General features: G+C 36.2%; 1 protein-coding gene and 1 long non-coding RNA gene across 2 annotated transcripts; one reads left to right on the forward strand and one right to left on the reverse strand.

Annotated features, from left to right (window-relative positions):
• The first annotated feature begins 5383 nt into the window (after window positions 1–5383).
• LOC121783530 lies at window positions 5384–7007 on the forward strand. Its single transcript, XR_006046588.1, has 2 exons — window positions 5384–5507; window positions 6321–7007. It is a non-coding gene; the product is annotated as an uncharacterized LOC121783530 (long non-coding RNA).
• Window positions 7008–7879: 872 nt separating this feature from the next.
• Window positions 7880–11176, reverse strand: LOC121785135 (probable amino acid permease 7). Its single transcript, XM_042183504.1, has 7 exons — window positions 10927–11176; window positions 10416–10652; window positions 10074–10167; window positions 9295–9509; window positions 8974–9107; window positions 8656–8883; window positions 7880–8471 (listed from the first exon to the last, which is right to left on the reverse strand). Exons 1-7 carry the CDS (start codon window positions 11021–11023, stop codon window positions 8070–8072), a joined length of 1407 nt encoding a protein of 468 aa, XP_042039438.1. The 5' UTR covers window positions 11024–11176; the 3' UTR covers window positions 7880–8069.
• Window positions 11177–20927: the final 9751 nt, after the last annotated feature.

Here is a 20927-nt window from a genome sequence, read left to right on the forward strand (position 1 = left end):
CAAATAAATCATAATGAAGTTCTATTTGACCGATTATGAGATTAATCAATTTACATGTTAACACATAAGTGCATGCTAGAACACAAATAATTCATGTTATTAAATAATATAAATCCTAAAACATGAATTCTACGATTTCGGGTTACCGAATTGATTCTCCAAAGAATCAATGATTGCTTGCATCTTATCCATGTGATGATCTTCAGAACTCGACCACAAATCTTCTAATCTGTTCACGAACTCAGATAATGACCTTTGGATGCGGAAATCATATCAAAATCAAAAGGATTAGACTAGAAAGAAGACAAGATTTCTCTCAAAAATCTAAGAGAGAATTCGAAAATTCATATAGAGGAATTTTAAAATTTATGATCAATTAATTATAATGTCTTATGTCTAGTCTCCTTTATACAAAGTTATGATGGGTCAGATTAGGGGTTCATGGAGATTGGACTTGGGCTAAGTTGTTAGACTCTTATTAATTAAATTGAGCCTCAATTTATTTCAAGCTCAAACAGAATATTATAATCAGCTACTACAGTACTACAATATTGACCTTCCGTCCAATCTCAAATTATGAGCAAGTCTGGGCTTTCCTCTTTAATACATTATTTCTCGCGCTTAAGATATAAATATCCATTAATTAATTTAAGTCTGCTACTTGACTTTAATTAATTAACATATTTTTCCAAGAATTGTCTAGTTCGAAAAATATAGTTATCATCATGGAATAAATTTCAACCCACCAGATTTCTTGAATAATAAATCTTTATTTCGAACACCTCTTGAGGATATTATCATACTAGACTCATCTAGCGTTGGGATTCATTATAATAACAATACAAGCACCTCTAGACATTTATCACTACTACCCAAGATATCAAGATTCTTGGTATGCGAAAAATCCGCACCTATTGATAGGTCAAAGTAGTGCATAATGAATATCGTATGTTCAATGTTATATCAACAATGATTAAGAAATAACAATCACTGAAACCTCGTCTTTCAGTAATTAACAAGAAGGACTTATCTCACCGTTATATCCGTTCAGTGCTATACCACACCACATTTATTCCCTCAAGGTAACGAAACATGCGGACTGACACTACAACCTTTCGCGATAGGTAGTCAAAGCCTACCTAGATTGTGAAATCTTTTTGTAAAGTATTGCATAGAACCGACTGTGTTACCTTACTGTGAACGACGCCCACAACAAGACTACTGAGCAAAAGAGTTAGACTCGTTTGCCTATACATTTAAATATTTGAGAAACATCTTATAAATGCATAAACAAATACAATGTAATAATATTATTTCTTCTTAAATTGAGTTAAAAGTGGATTGTAAAGTTTATTGTATACAAGCAAAATTCTATTCGTGCGAACTACATGAAACATGCTCTTCAGTCTTCAATATACCAACCCTAACAGAGCATTCAACAAAAACAATTAATTTTGTATCCTTTATTACCTTGGCCAATTGTATTTAATGTTTAGCGGTATTATAATTATTATTGTATTGAATCGTGTTAGGGCTAAGAATATTTTCACGAGTGTTTAGTTAAGGTTTTATTATTTAGTAGAAATTCAACTAGTTAGAATTTATTCCATAAATAATAAATATTTTGTCTGTCACATTAAAAATAAAATGTTTTTCTTTTTGGGTTACCCCATTAAAAACGAAACTTTTTATAAAATGAAAACAACACCATAACTACTATTTTCATATCTCTTACTTTATTCTCTCCTCATTAATTAACAAAACAACACTACATAAAATCTCGTGCCGAAAAGCAAATGTTACATTCTAATGGGACGGATAGATATTAGAATTTTTAAATATGGAAAATAAAATAAATTAAAAGGGAAGTTTGGATTACTTATAATTTGGATATGGACAGTCAGTCAATATTAGTTAAAGTTCAATAGAAATGCTAAACAATGATCTTTTGACCCTTGATATAGCCTAACATAAATGTACAAATAGAAGACTAGACGAGAGATAAAATAACTAGTGATGTTAATCAGGTCAACTCAGCGGGTTTCAAGCCAACCCTCCTCGGACTACGAGTTAATCGAGTGTGGGCTAATTGGGTTATAAATATTCAACCATAACTATAAATATTTAGGTTTCGTGCTAGCTCAATGGGCTAATCAGGCTGCTACCAATAAAATTAACATATGATCAATCCAATACATAACGATGAAAAATAGTTATATTTATAGAATGTAAATCATTTAATTATGATAACTTAAGATATACTATGTTTAAAGTCAAACTTAGTACTAATTCAAAATTTGCATAAATAAAATAAAAATTAAATATATTTTGAGAAATTTTAAAGCGTATATTGGAAATAAACTATTTTGTATAGTTAATATGAATTTTTAATTTATTTATTTTTTATTATATTAATAAAAATTTGACATATGTCTATATTAAAATAAAATTAAATGTTTTTTATAATTATTTATATTATAAAAACAATTAATAAAATAGCGAATTATATGTCAAACATGAAGAAATAATAGTCACTATTGTACCTTGGTCCAACACATCGGGTTTCAGGTCAGGCTCTATCAAGTTGCAGGCTAAACTAATTGTAATTTTATCAGGTTGAAAATTTTCAACCCAACCCTCTAGATTTAACGGGCTATTCGGGCTAACTAATTGGTTGCGGGCTGCACTGACAACCCTATAAACAACCTAGCCATCACAAGCAAAATTTTGACACACCTAGTTCCTAAAGGTGAGATTTTGAAAATTGCATTTACAAAACACACTTTTCTAAATCAAGTCATATGCATATAATCAAGTTTGTCCACACAAAAGATTATATTTGAGTTTGATAAAGATTAAAAGATTCATGGTGGAGTACGAAAAATCATCATGCAGAGACGTGCAAGTAATCTTTGATTCTTTGAAGAAATAAAACCGTAAGTTATAGTAGAATTCATGTTTAGGATTTAATTCTTTACGTGCATTAATTGTGTTTTATGCATATTGTTATTCGAATATTCATGAAAGCGATTAAATCATATGATCACCTAAATAGATTATTTATGTGAATTTCTTTAATTTGCAAATCTTCCGCTACAAACCCTAACACATAAATTTCATAGTTTTAGTCATGATGCTCTGAATTATAATGACTTGACAGACCAGTTCTGCTTCCCAAAGAGGTTTCCAAGGTTCAACGAGAGAAAATACACAACCGACAAAAAGTGTGAAACAAAGGAACAACCAAAAAGCAAAAGACAATGAACAACAAAATGAGAGCAGGAAGGGGACTAGCCCTCAGCCGAGGAAAAAACACCTCCCAACATTACATATTTACATCGACAATAACAAGACATACAAACTAGTCTATTTTACAACCTTCCAAATTGTCCTCGGGTTGCCTGTATCCACCTTGAATGAAAGTCTTCTACACCTCTTTTCGTGAGGAAGTCCGCCGCCTTGTTTCCCTCCGTGAAAATATGTGAAATTTTGTACCTGATATTGCGAAGTAGGATCCTTTTCTCGTTCATCGGATGACGGAGATTAGTGGGGGTCGTACTAGTTCGACGTTATCATTGCCACGATCAATGCAACATCTAAGCCCCTGAATCTGATCACCAACATGATTACCCACTTTATCTATTTCTCTCTTATACTTGACCAATTTCGTATTAAAATTTGTGTCGTCCATCAATGAGACTATGTTTAGTGGTCGGATTGGTATTGATTACCCATCCATATCCAAATTACGAGTAATCTGGGCTTCATTTTTAGTTTAATTCATTTCTTGTGTTTAAGATTTCAATATCAATAATTAATTTAAGTCCGCTATTGACTTTAATTAATTATCAAGTTTGTCAGATTGTGAAAAAACTACACATATTGATGAGTCAAAACAATGCATAATTATATTGTGTACTTAGTTTTATATAAAAAGATTAAGAAATAAATAATTTTTGAGATCTTATCTTTCAATAATTAGCTATAAAAACTATCTCACTGTGAATCCGTTCAGTGATAAACTACACCAATATCGTTAGTCTCCCAAGGTTAGGAAACTTTTAGGTTGACACCGCTATCCTTCACGATGGATTGCCAAAGTCTTACTAGGTTGTGAAATTCTATTTTATTTACGTAAGAGCATCTCCAATGCACGGATGTCCCACTCGGACATCCACTAGGACTTCCCAAAAACACCTCCTGCCACGTCACTAGGACTTCCCATCCCACTGCCACGTCACTAGGACTTCCCCTGCACAATCCGCCATTCCCATCGCCCTTCCCTCTAGGACTTCCCGCAATAAAAAAAAATCACAAATTCACAAATAAAGCAATTTACGTTTACGGAAATAAAATTTCAACACGAATACGAACGGAAAAAATTAACAACTTCATTAAAAAAAACATACATGATTCGAAAAAAAACATAAATGAAGTTCAACGAGCCGTATATATAGAGTTAAAAAAAATTTAATACCGGACGTCCGACCCACGCCACAATGGCGGACGTCCGCCCGCCCGTCGCCCGGACGTCCGAGGACATCCGACGTCCTTACGGGACGTCCGTATCCGAGTTGCTTCGTTACAATGGCGGACGTCCCGGTAGCCCGTCGCGGATGTCCAACCGGACGTCCGCCATTGGAGATGCTCTTAAGACACCGATTAAGAGACCTTTAGTTATGACCTGCGGAAGACATTGACATGTTTGCTTAAACCACATTAATGCTTGTTAAATACAATATAAACGAAATAACAAACACCATGCAATAAAAAATATTTTTTTCTTGTTTATTGAAATAAAGGTTTTTGCATACAAACAATTCGATTATGCATGATTTATACATATACCCTAATAAGTATATGGGTTTTCCAACCTAGGGATGTCGAAACGGGTAGCGGGAATCGGGAAACCCTCAACCCGACCCGCTAGTCGCCGGGTATCGGATACCCGCTACCCGACAACAATGGGAAACGGAGCGGGATCGGGTAGTTTGTTTTAAATTTTTGCGGGTATGGGTATACCCGCTACCCACGTGGGTGATGTAAATCAAATAATGTTAATTTTACTCCATGATTTCTCCTAATTTTTATATTAAATCATATATCAATTAATCATTAAAGTTTTATTATTTTTTTACAAGTTGATATATGTAAATTGACGTGTTGTACAAAGTATGATTTGATTCTTATTTGTTTGAGCAGAAAAGATTTTCTTCACATACTAGAAAAGCACACGCCATTTACTGCTGCTTGATCAAATGGGCCCATCAATTATGTTAAAAAAAATAAAAGAAGCCCAATTAGGCGTGACCTACTTGAAGGAGGAATTCAAATTATAAAAGGGAAGGAGACGCTACTTTTGACCAGAGACACAGAGAGATACGCCGCTTTTGAGAAGAGAGAAAACTGCAGAAGCTCGGAGGAATTCAACGTGAGAAATTAAGAGAGAATAGAAAGGAGAAAATTCCAGCCATCATCTGTTCCAAATTTACTCCATGGTTTCTAGGGTTTTGTCTCCATTTATCATTGTTCTTGGTTTAATTATGTTAGGCTAAGAATCTTGTGTTGCTCCAAACACGTAGTATGACATTTTGATTTCGTGATTTATTCTATGCTCGTTTTTATCTCATGTTCGTTATTACTACTTATTTAATTGAATGAATTATTACTTTAGGTGCATCTTTAGTGATAATTCTATAGTCTTGATTTAATGCCTCTTTAGCTTGAATTGGGATGGATTGTGGTGGTAATGAATTATCAATTGGAATTGTTTAGATGACAACTTGATAATGGATTTTGATCTTAATTATTGAGTTGGTTTAAAGAGTAAGTGTTTAGCTATTCTTTGACTAGTTGATGCTTAGCATGTTTAGTGCTTGCATGTTGATTATGTTAAATTGTCCCGAACTATGAGATAGAATTGAATGCATAGGATAAATCCGTGTCTTGTCAGCAAGTGTTTGGAGTAACAATTGTCTCACTTGTGTTCATTTGAATTCAACTTTATTTTTCATTATTTTCATAAAACAAACTTCAAACAAAAACATTCATCTTTACTATTATTTTTATTTATTTGGAGTTAAACAAACTTACCTTCCCTGTGGATCGACACCTTAAATTACTACACACGAAGCTGTACTCTTGCAGTGAAGTGGTAATATTAGGGATAATTTTGTGAACTTGAGTGCATATCTATTCTGATTTAAAAAGACCTAAAATTACACATCAAGTTTTGGCGCCGTTGCCGAGGAAGGCAATAGTTTGTTTAACTTTCTGTTTTATTTTTATTTTTATTTAATCTTTTTAATTTTATTTTATAGGTACTTAATTCGTGTTCTTACGCGTGATAGCCATCTACCACGTCTGGACTCGAAGACGAAGGAGTGTTTTATTTGTGGTAGTATCTTTCTAACTCCTTGTGTTTTTTTTCTTTTTTCTTTTCTTCTTTTTTATCTTTTAAAGTTTGCTAGTACACATTCCAGCACACAATTTTTCTAAGACTAACCCCGAAGTTGTCGAGAGTCTCGCTTTCGGTAGAATTGGTATATTTGAGTTGTGCTTGGTTTCTTTTCTGTTGTGTAGGTGTTCTAGAAAATTGAAAACAGAAAAAAAAAACAGTGGATGCGAACTAGATTTAAGGGTACACCGCAATTTGGGTTATTGATACATCATAGAAGAGGACAAAATTCAGCTGTGATTGATACACATCAGGACTATCAGAGTCCAGTGAGAGAAAATCCACCTCTTGAAACAAATTTTGGGAGTAGTAGCAGTGATTCAGAAGCCGAGTTCATGGCCGAAAACAATAACAATGCTCCTCCTGTGGAAAAGTTCGGCGATACTGTCAGATCGGGTATAACCGTTAAACCCGATTATACCCGTTATTTTTAGGGTTGTGGTTTTAAAATATTTTATTTTAGTTAATTAGTTTCAAATTTATATATAATCAGTTTATATTAAACTTTTGAATGGTGATTTAATTTTAGACATGCTTGATATTTCTATCATATTTGCTTATTTGAAATTTGGATGTGCATTATATTTCATACGTAGTCATATTATATTTAAGAGATGAGAAATCACCGTATTTGTGCATAGTTAATAGTTGGAAATTATGCAAATACAACAAAGTCAAAGAAAATACAAATCAAAATCATAGTGTAGCAACTAGCAAAAATCCCAAAATTCATTCTAGAATTACAAACATGTACATAAAATTATTATATTAGATGACTAGCATTGATGATAAGCGAAAACTAAAAGCATAATACCATTGAATACATAATTCAAATTATGCTTGCGGGTTTGGGTACCCGCAACTGTGGGTATCGGGTAAACCCGTATAACTATACGGGTCGGGATTGAGTAGTACAATATTGAATTTTCGGGTACAGGTACCCGTAAAATCGAGTTTGGGTATCCGCGGGTACCCGTTTCGATCCCACCAATAACCCTTTATTTGATGTCATTTGTTTATTTGATTTTAATTATACAATAAATCAGAAAACATAAAATAAACTCGAATAATAATCTGCAAAAAATTATAAAGTAAATTCAACAAATCTAGATATTCCGAGCACCAATAAGTGCTCACACAAAAACACGGCCCAAACAAATTTGGTGGAAAATCGCACTACTTGTGCAGTGCTTACGACAAAATCCAATAAATATAAATAAATATTCAGAGTAATAATGTGTTCGGATATAAATAACGAGCTCTATTGTGCTTGGACATATACGTATTAAAATAATGTGAAAATGATTTTGAGCATGTTGTTGCTCGGATAATAGGATTACCATAATTATTGATTATAGTATATCACTAAAATTTGTGAGTGATTACCCTATTTTCATCAACGGCACTACCTAAGATATTCAATTCCACTATCAAACCCATAAATGGATATATTCAAATACAGATTTATATCGATTGATATATTCTGTTGATGTTCTACAAAACACTTCCCAAATACTACAAAACAGCACAAGGAGCAAACACAAATGATTTCAGTAATTACAGTCACAAAATATGAGTTCAAACCTCCAATACAAGAGAATCATGGTGGCACTCATTTTAATTTGTTGGATATAAGGCCTTCTACCGAGCCGATAAACGCGAATATGGTGCAGAGCAAGCAGAAGATCTTGAATGCTTGGAGAAGTATCCATATACCTGTCCAAGCTCTCACCCTATTCTGTACCAGGTACATTTCCACCGGAAAATATATCACCAACGGCCAGAAATTCAAGGCCCCGAGCACTCCCAACACTTGGTTAAAGTAGGGGAACAGTAGCGCCAGTCCAGTCGTGGCTGCAACGTACACACTTCTGAAGCACAGCCGGAGAAGGTTCAGCTTGAAACTAGGCACCAGTGGGAGCTTCACTGTGTACTCCATGTGCACGAACCCGCTATCCGGGTACTTCCTTCCCACCTCTGCTTCAGCTGCTGCAAACAATGGCTGACTGAATATCTGCAAATATATAACCCCTTTGCGTATGTAAGCATTCTTTTAGTAGCTTTTCTTGAAACAATTGCATGAAGATTTCGATGCATCCACCCTCGTTAAATCCATGTATGAATACGACATAAACACTGTGGTTCTAATCTTTCGAGTATCAAATAAACACTAGCGGGAATTCAGAGATAGGATATACCTGATACCCTCCCACGAGGTGAAGAACAATACACACGTTAGCAAGGTCAACGAGCCAGTAGGGCTCATAGAATCCGAAGCCTGTCAAAAGATTTCCTGGAGCTTCATCGCCAAAAGCAGCATACCCGAAGCATCCGCAGGTGAGGAAGAAGAAGGACGTGATAAGTATGGCTGAAGATGAAGCCTTCTTCATCGTCTTGTTTTCTGCAAGAGGTCCCTTGAGAGTGTCCTTCATTTGCAAGTTTGTCTTTTCAGTATTTAAGATTTGGAAATTTCTCACGAAAAAACAACACAATCAAGACTAGAAAGGGTGTCTAACCTGAATGTTCAAAAGAATTATGTTGTAGTTAAACGAAAAGGCTATGTCTCCAAATGCTTGTGAAGAGAGCCACAGTTTTTGAATAGCACTACTTGCCGTTACACCATGAATATCACCTTTGATCTGTCCATTTCCTGCATTGATCAAAGCAACCAGTAAAACCGGAGTCCAAAATCTAGATGCATCGATTAATTATGAATTAGGCAGATTTACTTTGAAATATATAGATGCAAAAGATTAGTGGCTCCATTGGTGCCATAGATAAACACAAGATTTGAAAAACATGATGTAACAAGGCATCAAAATGAATTAAAAGGGTACCTATTACTTTTGCCACACCAAGACCCAGACCGATGAAGGTGTAAGCAAAGGACATGACAGCAGCCATTATCGAGAGCGCCTCCATGTTATGGAAGTCAGGTATCTGAGAGAATACTAGCTGAACGGCCCCAAACAAGAGAATAAACAAACTGTCTCCATATTCACATGGAGCATCGTGCCCCTCCTTGTGGTAACAATTTGATAACAGAATAGCCCTAAACCAACAAAACTCGGAAACTAAATAAGCCATGATCATAAAGATAACTATCAATGATATTCTCGGTGTGATGATTCAGAACTACGGATACAAAAAGATGTGTAATACATATAAGGCATTAGGTTGTAGAAAATCAGGCTCTTGAAATTTATATTTTCTTGAAACGACTTGTGAAAAGTATCAAAGCCTCAATCTTCTTATGAAACTCGAAGCTAATATGACATTCAGTGTGAGCAAAGAGAACATAAAGAATAATTAGCACGAAATTTCTATAGCTGGTCTTTGCAGTCTTTGTTGCATCTATTATAAATCGATAAGTGAAAATTTGAAAAGATAATACATAACTATGTAAGAACACTTGGTGACAACTTCCACTAACTGCAGGATTTTGAAACTAACTAAGCACATATGATCAGGGAGATCTTCGAGGAGAACTAAGAAATTTAATTTCCCAGTGACACTCATCGATACACAATTACTCTGAAACCTCATCAATACCGTTAGATTGCAGACTATCCAACAAACTAATATCAAAATCAGATTTAATGGCACTATAAAATACCTCATACTGACTGCAGATGTTATGGTATATGCAATTCCAAATCCAAAATAACTTTCGTGAAGAAATATTCCAATCACCCACATACACTTCTTCCCTGCCATGAATATTTTACTTAGGGCTGTTCAAAACTTTTATTCATCTCAAAAAACAAGAGAACGTAACAAGGTCTCTCCAAACCCATCAATTAAACAACTTGGTCAAGAAAAGGAAATGTGAATTTCTCCAATCCTTGCAATTCATCATTAGCAGCACTTTACCATTATCTATCAACATCAATGGCAATAGGCATAGCTCGTGTTGAGATATGTAGTAATAACAACGAAACATGGGATGATAATATACCTAGATAAGAGCCCACAGCTTCAGCATAGGACTTATTTCTGATGTGGCCATCCTCAGGATAAGGATATCTATAACAATCACAAAGAATATTGGAAGAAATAATAGTGACAATTGCAAACAACACCATACTGAGAGGGCCTGCAATCCACCCCAACTGAGCCACACTCCATGCCAATGACAGCACTCCTGAGCCTATCACCCCTGTTATAATATGGGCAATTGCCGTCCAAACAGTCCCTTCACATCCAAAACCACAAAATCCATCAACAAAAAACCTAAAAATCCAGTCCTTTTCCAATAAAACTTAGAAAAATCAAAGTAGTAGAAAAAACATCATTGAATTTCAAGAAGCTCCCATTTTTCAGTATCATAATATAAGCCTACACCTACTTCACATTTCTACAATTTGAAATTAAAAAAGAAAGAAACACACATACACACACACACACCATAAATAAAGAGCTCATTTTGTAATAAATTGAGATAATTGAGGAAATTAAATTGGAGTAACCTGTTCTTTTGACGGAAGCATGGGAATCTGACGATGAGGATTCAACATCTCTGAGAAGAGCATCGGATAATTTATCTTTATCATCAAACTCAACCATTTTTATGATGAATGGAGGTGTCTCTACAAGTTCAAGTTAAGCTATGCGAAAAGTTGGGAAACAAATAAATTTGCAGATTCTCATAAAATAGGTTGCGTTTTCGGATGCCGCATTCTTGGCTTTATTAATATTATTCTTTGTTTTTTCTTGAGATGTGTTATTGTATAATTGCCAATTGCGATGCCTTTTTTTATCTATATTAAATTTTGGACTAACTATAATTTACTAGTACGACAATGTCGACTATGATATAAATACACAACAAATTTGTAACGGGTCATTAAATTTCATTTACGGATAATATTTATATTTGATAAAAACCACTACTTTATTTTAAATTCATAATGATCATGATTAGATGTGTGTTCTAGATACTTCAAATTTGTCACATCATTTTACATTAAATGGCCACTTCAAATAATTAGTACTTTCTCCGCTCTACTATTACTAACATATTTATCTATATAGTAAGAGATTTTATAAAAAAAATGGCGTTTAGTAAAAATAAAGTACTAGACACAGTATAATATACAACATAAGTTATAAAAAATTATAGAAAATTAAACTAAGAGAGATACGTTTTGTTATTTACCCCGAAAAAATGATTCAATAATTATAACGAAATTGTTAAAATTTAATTCGACTCCAGTACAATAAAGTTGAAGAAACATTGAAAAAGTTACTACTATTATGAATTTATTATAGACTTATAGTGATATTTTGGGATGAATTCGACTGAAATCGAGAACACTCTATCGCAAAATATTTGGACCAATCCTAAAATCAAATTCAATCACGAAAATTGAGGGTAGATGGTAGAGAGATAGTAATTAAAATGAATTTCATGTTTCGATTTCATTGTTATTCAATATGGTCTAAAGAATGTGACAGATGGAGTATTTTTAATAGTGTAAATTATGTCCACCATATCCACAAGACAGGTGGGTAATAAAATAAGGGATTACGTGTATTGTTAGAATAAAACACATCATTTCATCTTGAAAGAGTTTGATAATATAAAGGTATCGTGGCTATATATTAAAGTTTCGTAAAGCAGGCGAAAAAATGCAAGCTTCATTAACTATATTAGAATAGTTGTTATAAGCAAAATTTGTGACCATTTAATTTATATTGAAAGATCAATCTAATCTGGTGTGGTTGTGGATGACACGTTATAAAAAACCGGATAGTTCCGAAAATTTGATAAAACTTTAACCACACCATATTCAACTTACCTAAAAACTGAACTAATTGATCAGATAAATTTAACAGTTATTTGATTTTCCAATTTATTATGTGCCTTTGCTGATATGATCTAATCCAACAGAAATTATGTTGTTTTTGCTACAGTTTCTTAAAATATGTGTAACGTGTCACCATTAAAACTAGGAAGCTTAAAGATTATTATTAATTCCACACTGATCAGCTAATTATTACTCCTTAATAGTGAATATACAGTGAATCTAGTGTTCAGTCATTTTTTATGTTCTAGTACTACTAGTTTTGCGATTGATAATAAGGTTTCACTGAACCATGTCAGTATTTATAATTGTTTTTATCTTTAATTTATATATTTTAGGTATTAAATGTTTAATTGAATTGATTCTTCCTAAATGATTAATTGAGTTGATTACTTCTAAAGTATGGAATGCGATTTTTTTAGTTAGTTAGAGAGATCCCGTTTGATCCACGTCATAATCCCTAGTTGGGATAATCTATAATAAATTAGAACTAGTTGTGAGGTTAAGGATACTTCTGTCCATTAAAAATAAAACTTTTGAAATTGTATAAATTTTAAGAAATAATTAGTAAAAAAAGAAATATAGTAAGAAAAAATGATTGCGAGATCAGGTGGAGATTCAATTCCAACAAATGAGAAAAAGTGAAGAATAGACTACTAATATGAACTAAAATGAAGTGTAGGATAATATTTTTTATTTTATAAAAAATTTAAATTTTTTTTATTATTTTGATTCATGATAACACATGTTTTGTGTTGGTCTTTAGGTCAACTTTCATCTGTATCTTTTGAGGAGATAGTGCACAAACTGGTCAATTTAGTGTGAATAAAAGTCATATGGCCGTAGAGCGTGCAGAAAAATCATCAAGCTGACCAAGTGGACACATCTCCATAGTGGATTAGAGCACCAACGACGCATCTCGCGGGTGTCTCTTATCTCGTCCCTCGGAGACGAGATCCGCGCGGGACGCGTTGCAGCGTCCTGTCTCGTCACCATCCTGCCAAGACGCCCGCCCCACCGAGACGGATGGCGAGCCAGCTCGCCACGCGCGCACGTGACGTGGCGCGGGCTGGCGCCACGCGTGACACCCACTCGCCGGCCCACGAGTGGGCTTCGTCACGCTGACGCAATAAATAATTTTTTGAAAAAAAATTCAAATTTAATAATAAAAAAAATCAAACGGTAATATTACCGTTTTTTCTTTCTTTTTTTTATTTTTTATTTTTTTACTCTATAAAATACCCCTATTTCATCCTCATTACACATACAAACACACATTTATTCTTCCCAAATCATCTCCATTTCCTCTTCAATTTTCATCACAAAATGTCCGGCGACGGAAACGAGGGCGGCTCCGGCAGGTTTGACATCAACGCGTTTGGCGACTGGGGGGGCATGTACAATGTATTGGGTGGTTCGGGTTCCGGTTCGTCGACGCCGGGCACCCAAGGCTCATCGACGCCGGCGGGTACCAACCACCCCATTTTGATGTGGATGCATACGCTCGTCCCTCCGCCCTGAGGTATTCGCAGGGATTATCCCAAATTAGGGAGGATTATCCGGATGAACCAACTCCGGAAGGAGGACGAGGCGGTGGAAGCTCCAGGGCATTCGACGCCGTGGAGGAAGAGGCGGAGGCGGTCGAGAAGGATGAGGATGTAGGCCGGCATCCGTACAGCCGCAAGGACACGATGGCTGTGTACAACGTCTGGATCAGCGTCTCGCACGATCCCATCGTCGGGAATCAACAAACCCAGAAGTGCTTCTAGGAAAAGGTCACCGAGGCCTACAACAAGATTAAGCCGAAGGGGTCCCACCGCCGCACATTAAAGATGCTCAACGCTCACTTTGACCGAGTCGACAGAGAGGTCAAAAAATTCTGCAGCATCTACAAGACTGAAGCGGCTCATTACCAAAGCGGAGCCACGGGAGCCGACATTCTGAGATCGGCTTTGCGAGTCTATTTCGACAACACCGTCAAAGAATTCAAACATGTCGATGTTTGGGAGATCGTCAAAGACGAGGCAAGGTGGGCCGGCGGTGTCCAGTCCAGCACGGGCTCGACCTCGAAGCGCACGAAGCACACGGCGGGTGGCCAATACTCGTCTAGTGGGGGCGGTTTAGGCAGCGCCGCATAATAGGTTGCCTCGCAGGAGGTTGAGGGCACGGCGGACGATTCAGGGGGGGTCCTCCCGTGGGCGCCGTCGGCCGCAAGGGACCAAGGCGGCGATGGCGGCTAGAGGGAGGAGGGGCCGAGGCGAATCAAGCCAGGCGGGCTCCCAAGGGCCGCCCTCCTCCTCAATGTTCATGTACTTCACCGCCACAATGGCGTACACTTCCCGCATGAGGCCTGCCCAATTTCAAGCCCATCATGCCGGCATTGTGTATCTGGCGGGACAACTTGGTATTTCGCCTCCACCGCCTCCGGGGGATGATTCACCGACGGAGTAGTTTTTATAATTTCTATAAAATTGTATTTTAAATTATGTCTTTTATTTATTTTGCCACGAATTTAATTATTTATTTTTTTAGGATTTTAAGTTGTAATTTTTATTTTATTTAATGAAGTGTGTTTTTATTAATTGAATTTGTTGGAAATAAAGATAAAAAATGAAATTGAATGAATAGTTAATGGATGAGATGGTTAAGAGACAGATAAGAGATGGAGAGTTGCAGGTTTTGTCTCTTAGTTAAGAGATGGAGTGAAAAGTACAGTGGAGCCCATGAATAGTTAAGAGATGAGACGATTAAGAGACGGATAAGAGACAGCATTGCGGATGGCCTTACATTGCATGGAGTTATCAAGAAATAAACTTCTAGAAGGAAACCTATGCAAAGGCACAAATGCCAAGACACAAGAGTGCAGTCTTAGGCAGTGATGGATTCAAACCCCGAAAATGGAGGGAATGGATTTTAATATTTAAATATTAAATATTTAATTTAATAATAAAATAAATAATATTATATTAATATTTAAGTAGCACTCGCTTTGTTAATAAAATATAAATATGCATTAGCTTTCAAATGTTTTATTCATTTAAAAATATAAAATCATTGTAAACATTATATACATTCAAAATCATCCTAAATATTATATACAAAAGTGATATAAGTAGAGTAGGAAATATTTAGACTTCAAAAATATTTAAAATGTTTATTTTGTTACATAGAGAATAATTAAGATGCAGGGATCACAAATTATAAGTACTTTAGGAAAAAAACATTAACACAAGATTAAAATTATTTTAACTAAAGAATAAGTATAATCACATAATATATGCAAATTAGTAAAAGTTTAGATTTCATAAAGTATTTTAAAGGTATTATTTTGATAATAAGAAGAAATATGAATTGATAAAATAAAAAAGTAAAAAATGGAAAAAATATGTTCTTGTTGAGGGTTGAACCCTGACCACTTAGTTAAAAACCCAACAATCAAACCATTGGGCTATTATATTTTATATGACATTTATTGAAAACAAATACATTTTCTGCATTTTCTACAAACAAACATGATGAATATTGGAAACAATAACTTAGAGCATCCACATTCATACTCTTGCCAAAGAGCATGGATGTGGGCCCGGACCCACTTTTATTCATTTTTTACTCCTTGCTCTTACGCAAGAGCACAACATCCACATCTATGCTCTTCCGCAAGAGCACAACACCTACATCCATGCTCTTTCGCAAGAGCATGCTCAAGGGTCCCACCATTCTATTATTCATTTTAAATACTTCAATTACTAAAAATATTTCCACAATATTAAAATGCATTAACAATACCTAAAATACTATTACAAATTACTAAAAAATTAAAAATTACATAATTAAAATCCTAAAATTAAAAAATTACATAATTAAAATCCTAAAAATTGAGGGTAAGAGAGTTGTTTGGTATAGTTTGATTTTTTTTTTTGTTGAAATGAAGGTATTTATAGATGAAAGTGTGAATTTTGGTGATTTTGGGATAAAAATAATAAAACATAAATTAAAAGTGTGGAAAAAAGGATATATTTTATTGGGAAGTGGAAAAATATTTTTTTTATTAAATTTGAATTTTTCAGATTTTTTCGAATTAAAAAACAAAAAAAAAATCATAAAACAACAGCCAATCAGTGCATGTCACGTCAGCTGCTCGTGCTCTTGCCATCGGTACGACGGTGCTCTTAGCTAAGAGCAGGGTCGTGCCGTCGGCAAGAGCACAACGACGAGCAGGGTGTTGGCCGCGCCGTCAGCACAGTGCCTGCTCTTAACTAAGAGTACCGATGCAAATGCTGTAAGTTATTGTTTCCAATATTCATTGTGTTTTTTGCTGAACTTCCAAAATCCAGTTTCATCGTGTGTATGTTAAGGTTTTTGAAACGAGAATTGATTGTCCAACGACAAGATTAGTGCTTGTGCTTCCTCAAGCAAGTGCAATTATGATGATTTGATTCTCGTGGCTTAAATTCATTTCATATGATTTTTATAAAATAAACCATAATACTCCCTCCGTCAATTAAAATAGACCATTTGGGATTATACGAGTTTTATTACATACTCCCTTCGTCTCATAATAAGAGTCACATTTTGTCATTTTTGTCCGTCCCACAATAAGAGTGACATTTCACTTTTAACATAGATGATAAGTAGGTCTTATATTCACTTAACTCACTTCACTCACATTCTATTATAAAACTATTATAAAAAAGAGGACCCCATATTCCACTAACTTTTCCAACCCGCTATTTTTTATATTTCTTAAAATCTCTGCCCACACCAAATGTGACTCTTATTGTGGAACGGAGAGAGTAATTGGTAAAGTAAGATGGATGAGAAAAAATAGTTGAAATGATACGGTAGATGGTGGGGCCAATAAATGATAAAGTAAAAGAGAAGGTGAAAAGATTTTCATAATGTAAGAGAGATGTAATAAAGTAAAGATAAAAGTGTTTCTATTTTTAGTAATGAGTCATCTTGGTATAAACAAATCAAAAGGAAAAATGAGTCATCATTGGTAGGACGGAGAGAATAATTAAAAAAAATACGTCATACTGAAGATGACCCACTTTTCTTTCTTTTTTGTCCCAACCAAGATGACCTATTACTAAAATTAAAAATACATGTATCTCTAATATATTCCGTTATCTCTTACTTTACTTTCTCCATTTAACACACAAAATAAAGTTGCAATAGATCTCATTCCATCCAAGGAATGAGACGTCTTCCTTGGGACGGTGGGAGTACAAATTTTATTGAAAAAAATAGGATTTACATAATTTTTTGAAAAATAAAAACCATCATCTTTCTATGGCACAGGACTACTGTGCTCGCAAATATTTGATATAAAATTGAATTATTTTCGAGCACAAGGGATAGCTGAACTTCGACTAAATTGAGCAGATTTTCGAGCACAACAGAGGTGCTCGCAATCTGATCTGCGAGCAAAGAAAGGTGCTCGAAAATTACTAATCTCTAGCCTCATTGCGAGCATCCACATATGCTCGCAATTTTCTAGCCATGTGCTCGGCATATGCTCGCAATACTTTGGGATGACAGCTGATGGAAAGCATACTTGCTACTCACAAAGTGCTCGCCAAATACCTTTTTATTTGTAGTGTAAATTTCTTGTTATTAAACTGTTGGAGAACATCACGAAGATCACGGAGGATATCCTCCAAATTACCGAAGATATGGGAGATTATATTCTACCAAACATAGAAGATACCAAATCAATGTAATTAATTGTTTTCTTCCTTGTATAGTCTATCCTAATCCTATATATGAGTGCCTAATGTATAATAAACAAATGAATGAATAATAGAATCCCTTCTTTACCGACTTCTTCTTCTTAACCGATTCCTTTTGACATGGCATCAGAGCCGACTGCCTTTCGGCTCAGAAAATTATCATCTTAGTCGGAGAATACCAATCCCGACCTTTCCTTAGCCAAGAACCAAAATAACCAACCCTACATCAAAATGTCAGATACGGAGGATAACAAAACCGATCCAGAACAACAATCAAAACTGAAAAATAGCAAAAATGTCACAGTAGCATTTAAGCTCAACGGAAAAAACTACTCATTATGGCCTCGACTTATGAAAGTCAAGATTGGAGGCAGGGGCGCCTACTCGCACATACGGGAAGAGCCCCCAGAACCCGAAAGCCGGGCATATAACGATTGGGAAGAGGACGACTTGGTGGTGTTCTCGTGGATCGTCGACAACATTGAGAACGAAATCACTGCCGATTTCGCCCATCACCAAACATCAAAAGCACTATGGGATAGTCTCGCTGTGACATTCGAGAACAAAGCTGACAAATATCTCATCAACGACCTGGATGAGAAAATAATCACGATCAAACAGGGGAGTATGGACTTGGAGACATATTACCGGAACCATACCCATCAGTCGAATCAGCCTACGGGTGGGTGAAGACGGAGGCGGCTCGACGTCAAATCATGCCACCGGCATCGTCATCCCCCACCCGCGAAGCCATCGGCGAAGACGCCGACAATACATCATCTAGGGACGGCATTAGAAGTGGATTCGTTGCCCAGAATCAGCGCCCACCATGCCGGAACGGAGGACCACCTCGCTCCGCCATCGCTGCCAGCCGGTCGGGAGGACGACCGAACAAATCCGGTCGGTGGTGTACACACTGCCAAAAACCCAAGCACACATACGAGACGTGCTTCAAACTACTCGGATATCCGGAGTGGTGGGAGGAGAGACAGAGGACGAGGGCGGCGCTGCCGCAAGCAAAAATGGTCGTCGGAGTCACCGAGGAGGGTCAACCACGAAATCAAATTGGAAACCGTTGGGGACGACCGGTCTCGGACCAGCTGAAAACCCTGAGGGCCCAACCGACGGCGGCAACGTCCCGGGAGCCGGCAGTTTCGTCGGAAGGGAAGGAGCGGCGCCGACATATGGAGGTAACGGGTTTGGTTTAAAACCAAACCCTAGGCCTTTTTTAAATCACGCCAGCCCCCCCTAAGTATTCAAAATTAGAATTTCAACCCCCTGATTTGCAAAAAGGTCCCCGAGAATATTCGAAATTGCATTTTGACCCCATTGTGATAAAAGTTCGAAAATATTAGCCACCATATATGTGTTTTTGATTCAAAAAATCCATTTGCTCCCCTAGAAAAAATTTCCGCAGCATTTCATGTAAATAAATAGGTAAATATGACAAAAGGGTTGGATTTTTTATTGTGGGGCAACAGATACTATGACCCCAGATATGAATGACTTTATTAATATGAGTAAAATTACCAAGACTTATATTAAAACAGCTAGTGGGGAGTTGATCACTGTTGAAGGGTCTGGCACTGTTGAAATATCTCCTACTTTGCGTCTCAAGAACTGTTTATATGTTCCGACCTTATCTCAACGATTGATGTCTATCAGTCATGTAACGAGAGAATTGAATTGTACTCTTCTGATGCACCCAAATTTATGCATTTTACAGGATATTCGGACGAAGAGGATACTTGGGCGTGGCACTGAGAATTGTGGACTCTCCTACATGGACGAGATAGCTCAAACTGGTAGTGCGATGCTGGCTCACGGGTCCATGAAATAAGAAATTTGGCTGTGGCACCGAAGACTAGGACATCCTTCCACTAGTTACTTTAAACTGTTTTTTCCGAACCTGTCTGTTCCTAATGATTTCTTTTGTGAAACTTGTGTTTTGGCTAAAAGCCATCGACAATCGTTTAAGCTCTCAAACACCCGTGTGCAATCTATTTTTTCCTTGGTACATTCTGATGTGTGGGGTCCTGCACCTTTTACTGGGGGGAATGGTTTTCGATACTTCATTATATTTGTTGATGATTGCACTAGGATGACTTGGCTCTATTTCATGAAACATAAGTCTGAGGTTATGGATAAGTTTGTCTTGTTTTTTAAAAAGGTTCAAACCCAATTTCATACTTCAATCAAAACTCTTCGATCCGATAATGGGAGGGAATTTATTAATGGCCCTATGATGAAATTTTTTCAAGAAAAGGGAATGGTCCATCAAACTTCTTGTGCTTATACACCTGAACAAAATGGGGTAGCCGAACAAAAAAATAGGACAATTCTGGAAATAGCCTGAGCGCTAATGATTGAATCCAAAGTCCATCAACATTTTTGGCCAGAAGCCATAGCCACATCTGTCTACCTCATGAATCGCCTACCCACGAAAATCCTAAAAAAAAACCCCACTTGATATCCTGTCCTCTTTGTCTAAAATTCCCAAACACTTGAACCTTCAACCCAAGATTTTTGGCTACACGGTCTATGTCCATATTGCCAAACACGAGAGAACCAAATTATCCCCATGTGCTACCAAATGTGTCTTCGTTAGGTACGGGGTGAACCAAAAGGGCTACCGATGCTTTGATCCCAGCACTAGAAAGACCACCACTACCATGAATTGTAATTTCTTAGAGACCGAAATTTTCTACCACACTCACCTTAGTAGTCATGGGAAAATGAGTCCGATAATTCTGTGGACTATCTAAGTTGGGTTGTGCCACTTCCAAATTCTTCGATTGAGGATCTAACAGAACCAGTTGTCACTACCGCCTAGCATGTCTCGTCAAGCGAGTCTTCTCAATCGCGATCCCTCGATCCTTCTCCGCCGATATCAGAGGTAATTACTAAACTGAATATCCATACGGTTGATAC

Source organism: Salvia splendens, chromosome 21 (genome assembly GCF_004379255.2).
Source record: "Salvia splendens isolate huo1 chromosome 21, SspV2, whole genome shotgun sequence".
Classification (NCBI taxonomy): domain Eukaryota; kingdom Viridiplantae; phylum Streptophyta; class Magnoliopsida; order Lamiales; family Lamiaceae; genus Salvia; species Salvia splendens.

Bases quoted from the DNA above. Each gene is read 5' to 3' on its own strand.
- LOC121785135 (XM_042183504.1), bottom strand. From the start codon at position 11,023: ATGGTTGAGTTTGATGATAAAGATAAATTATCCGATGCTCTTCTCAGA. The intron at 10,653-10,926 runs GTTACTCCAATT...TTGGATGTGAAG, and splicing joins TGCTTCCGTCAAAAGAACAG to GGACTGTTTGGACGGCAATT. The intron at 9,510-10,073 runs GTATTTTATAGT...TTGTTGGTTTAG, and splicing joins ACATCTGCAGTCAGTATGAG to GGCTATTCTGTTATCAAATT.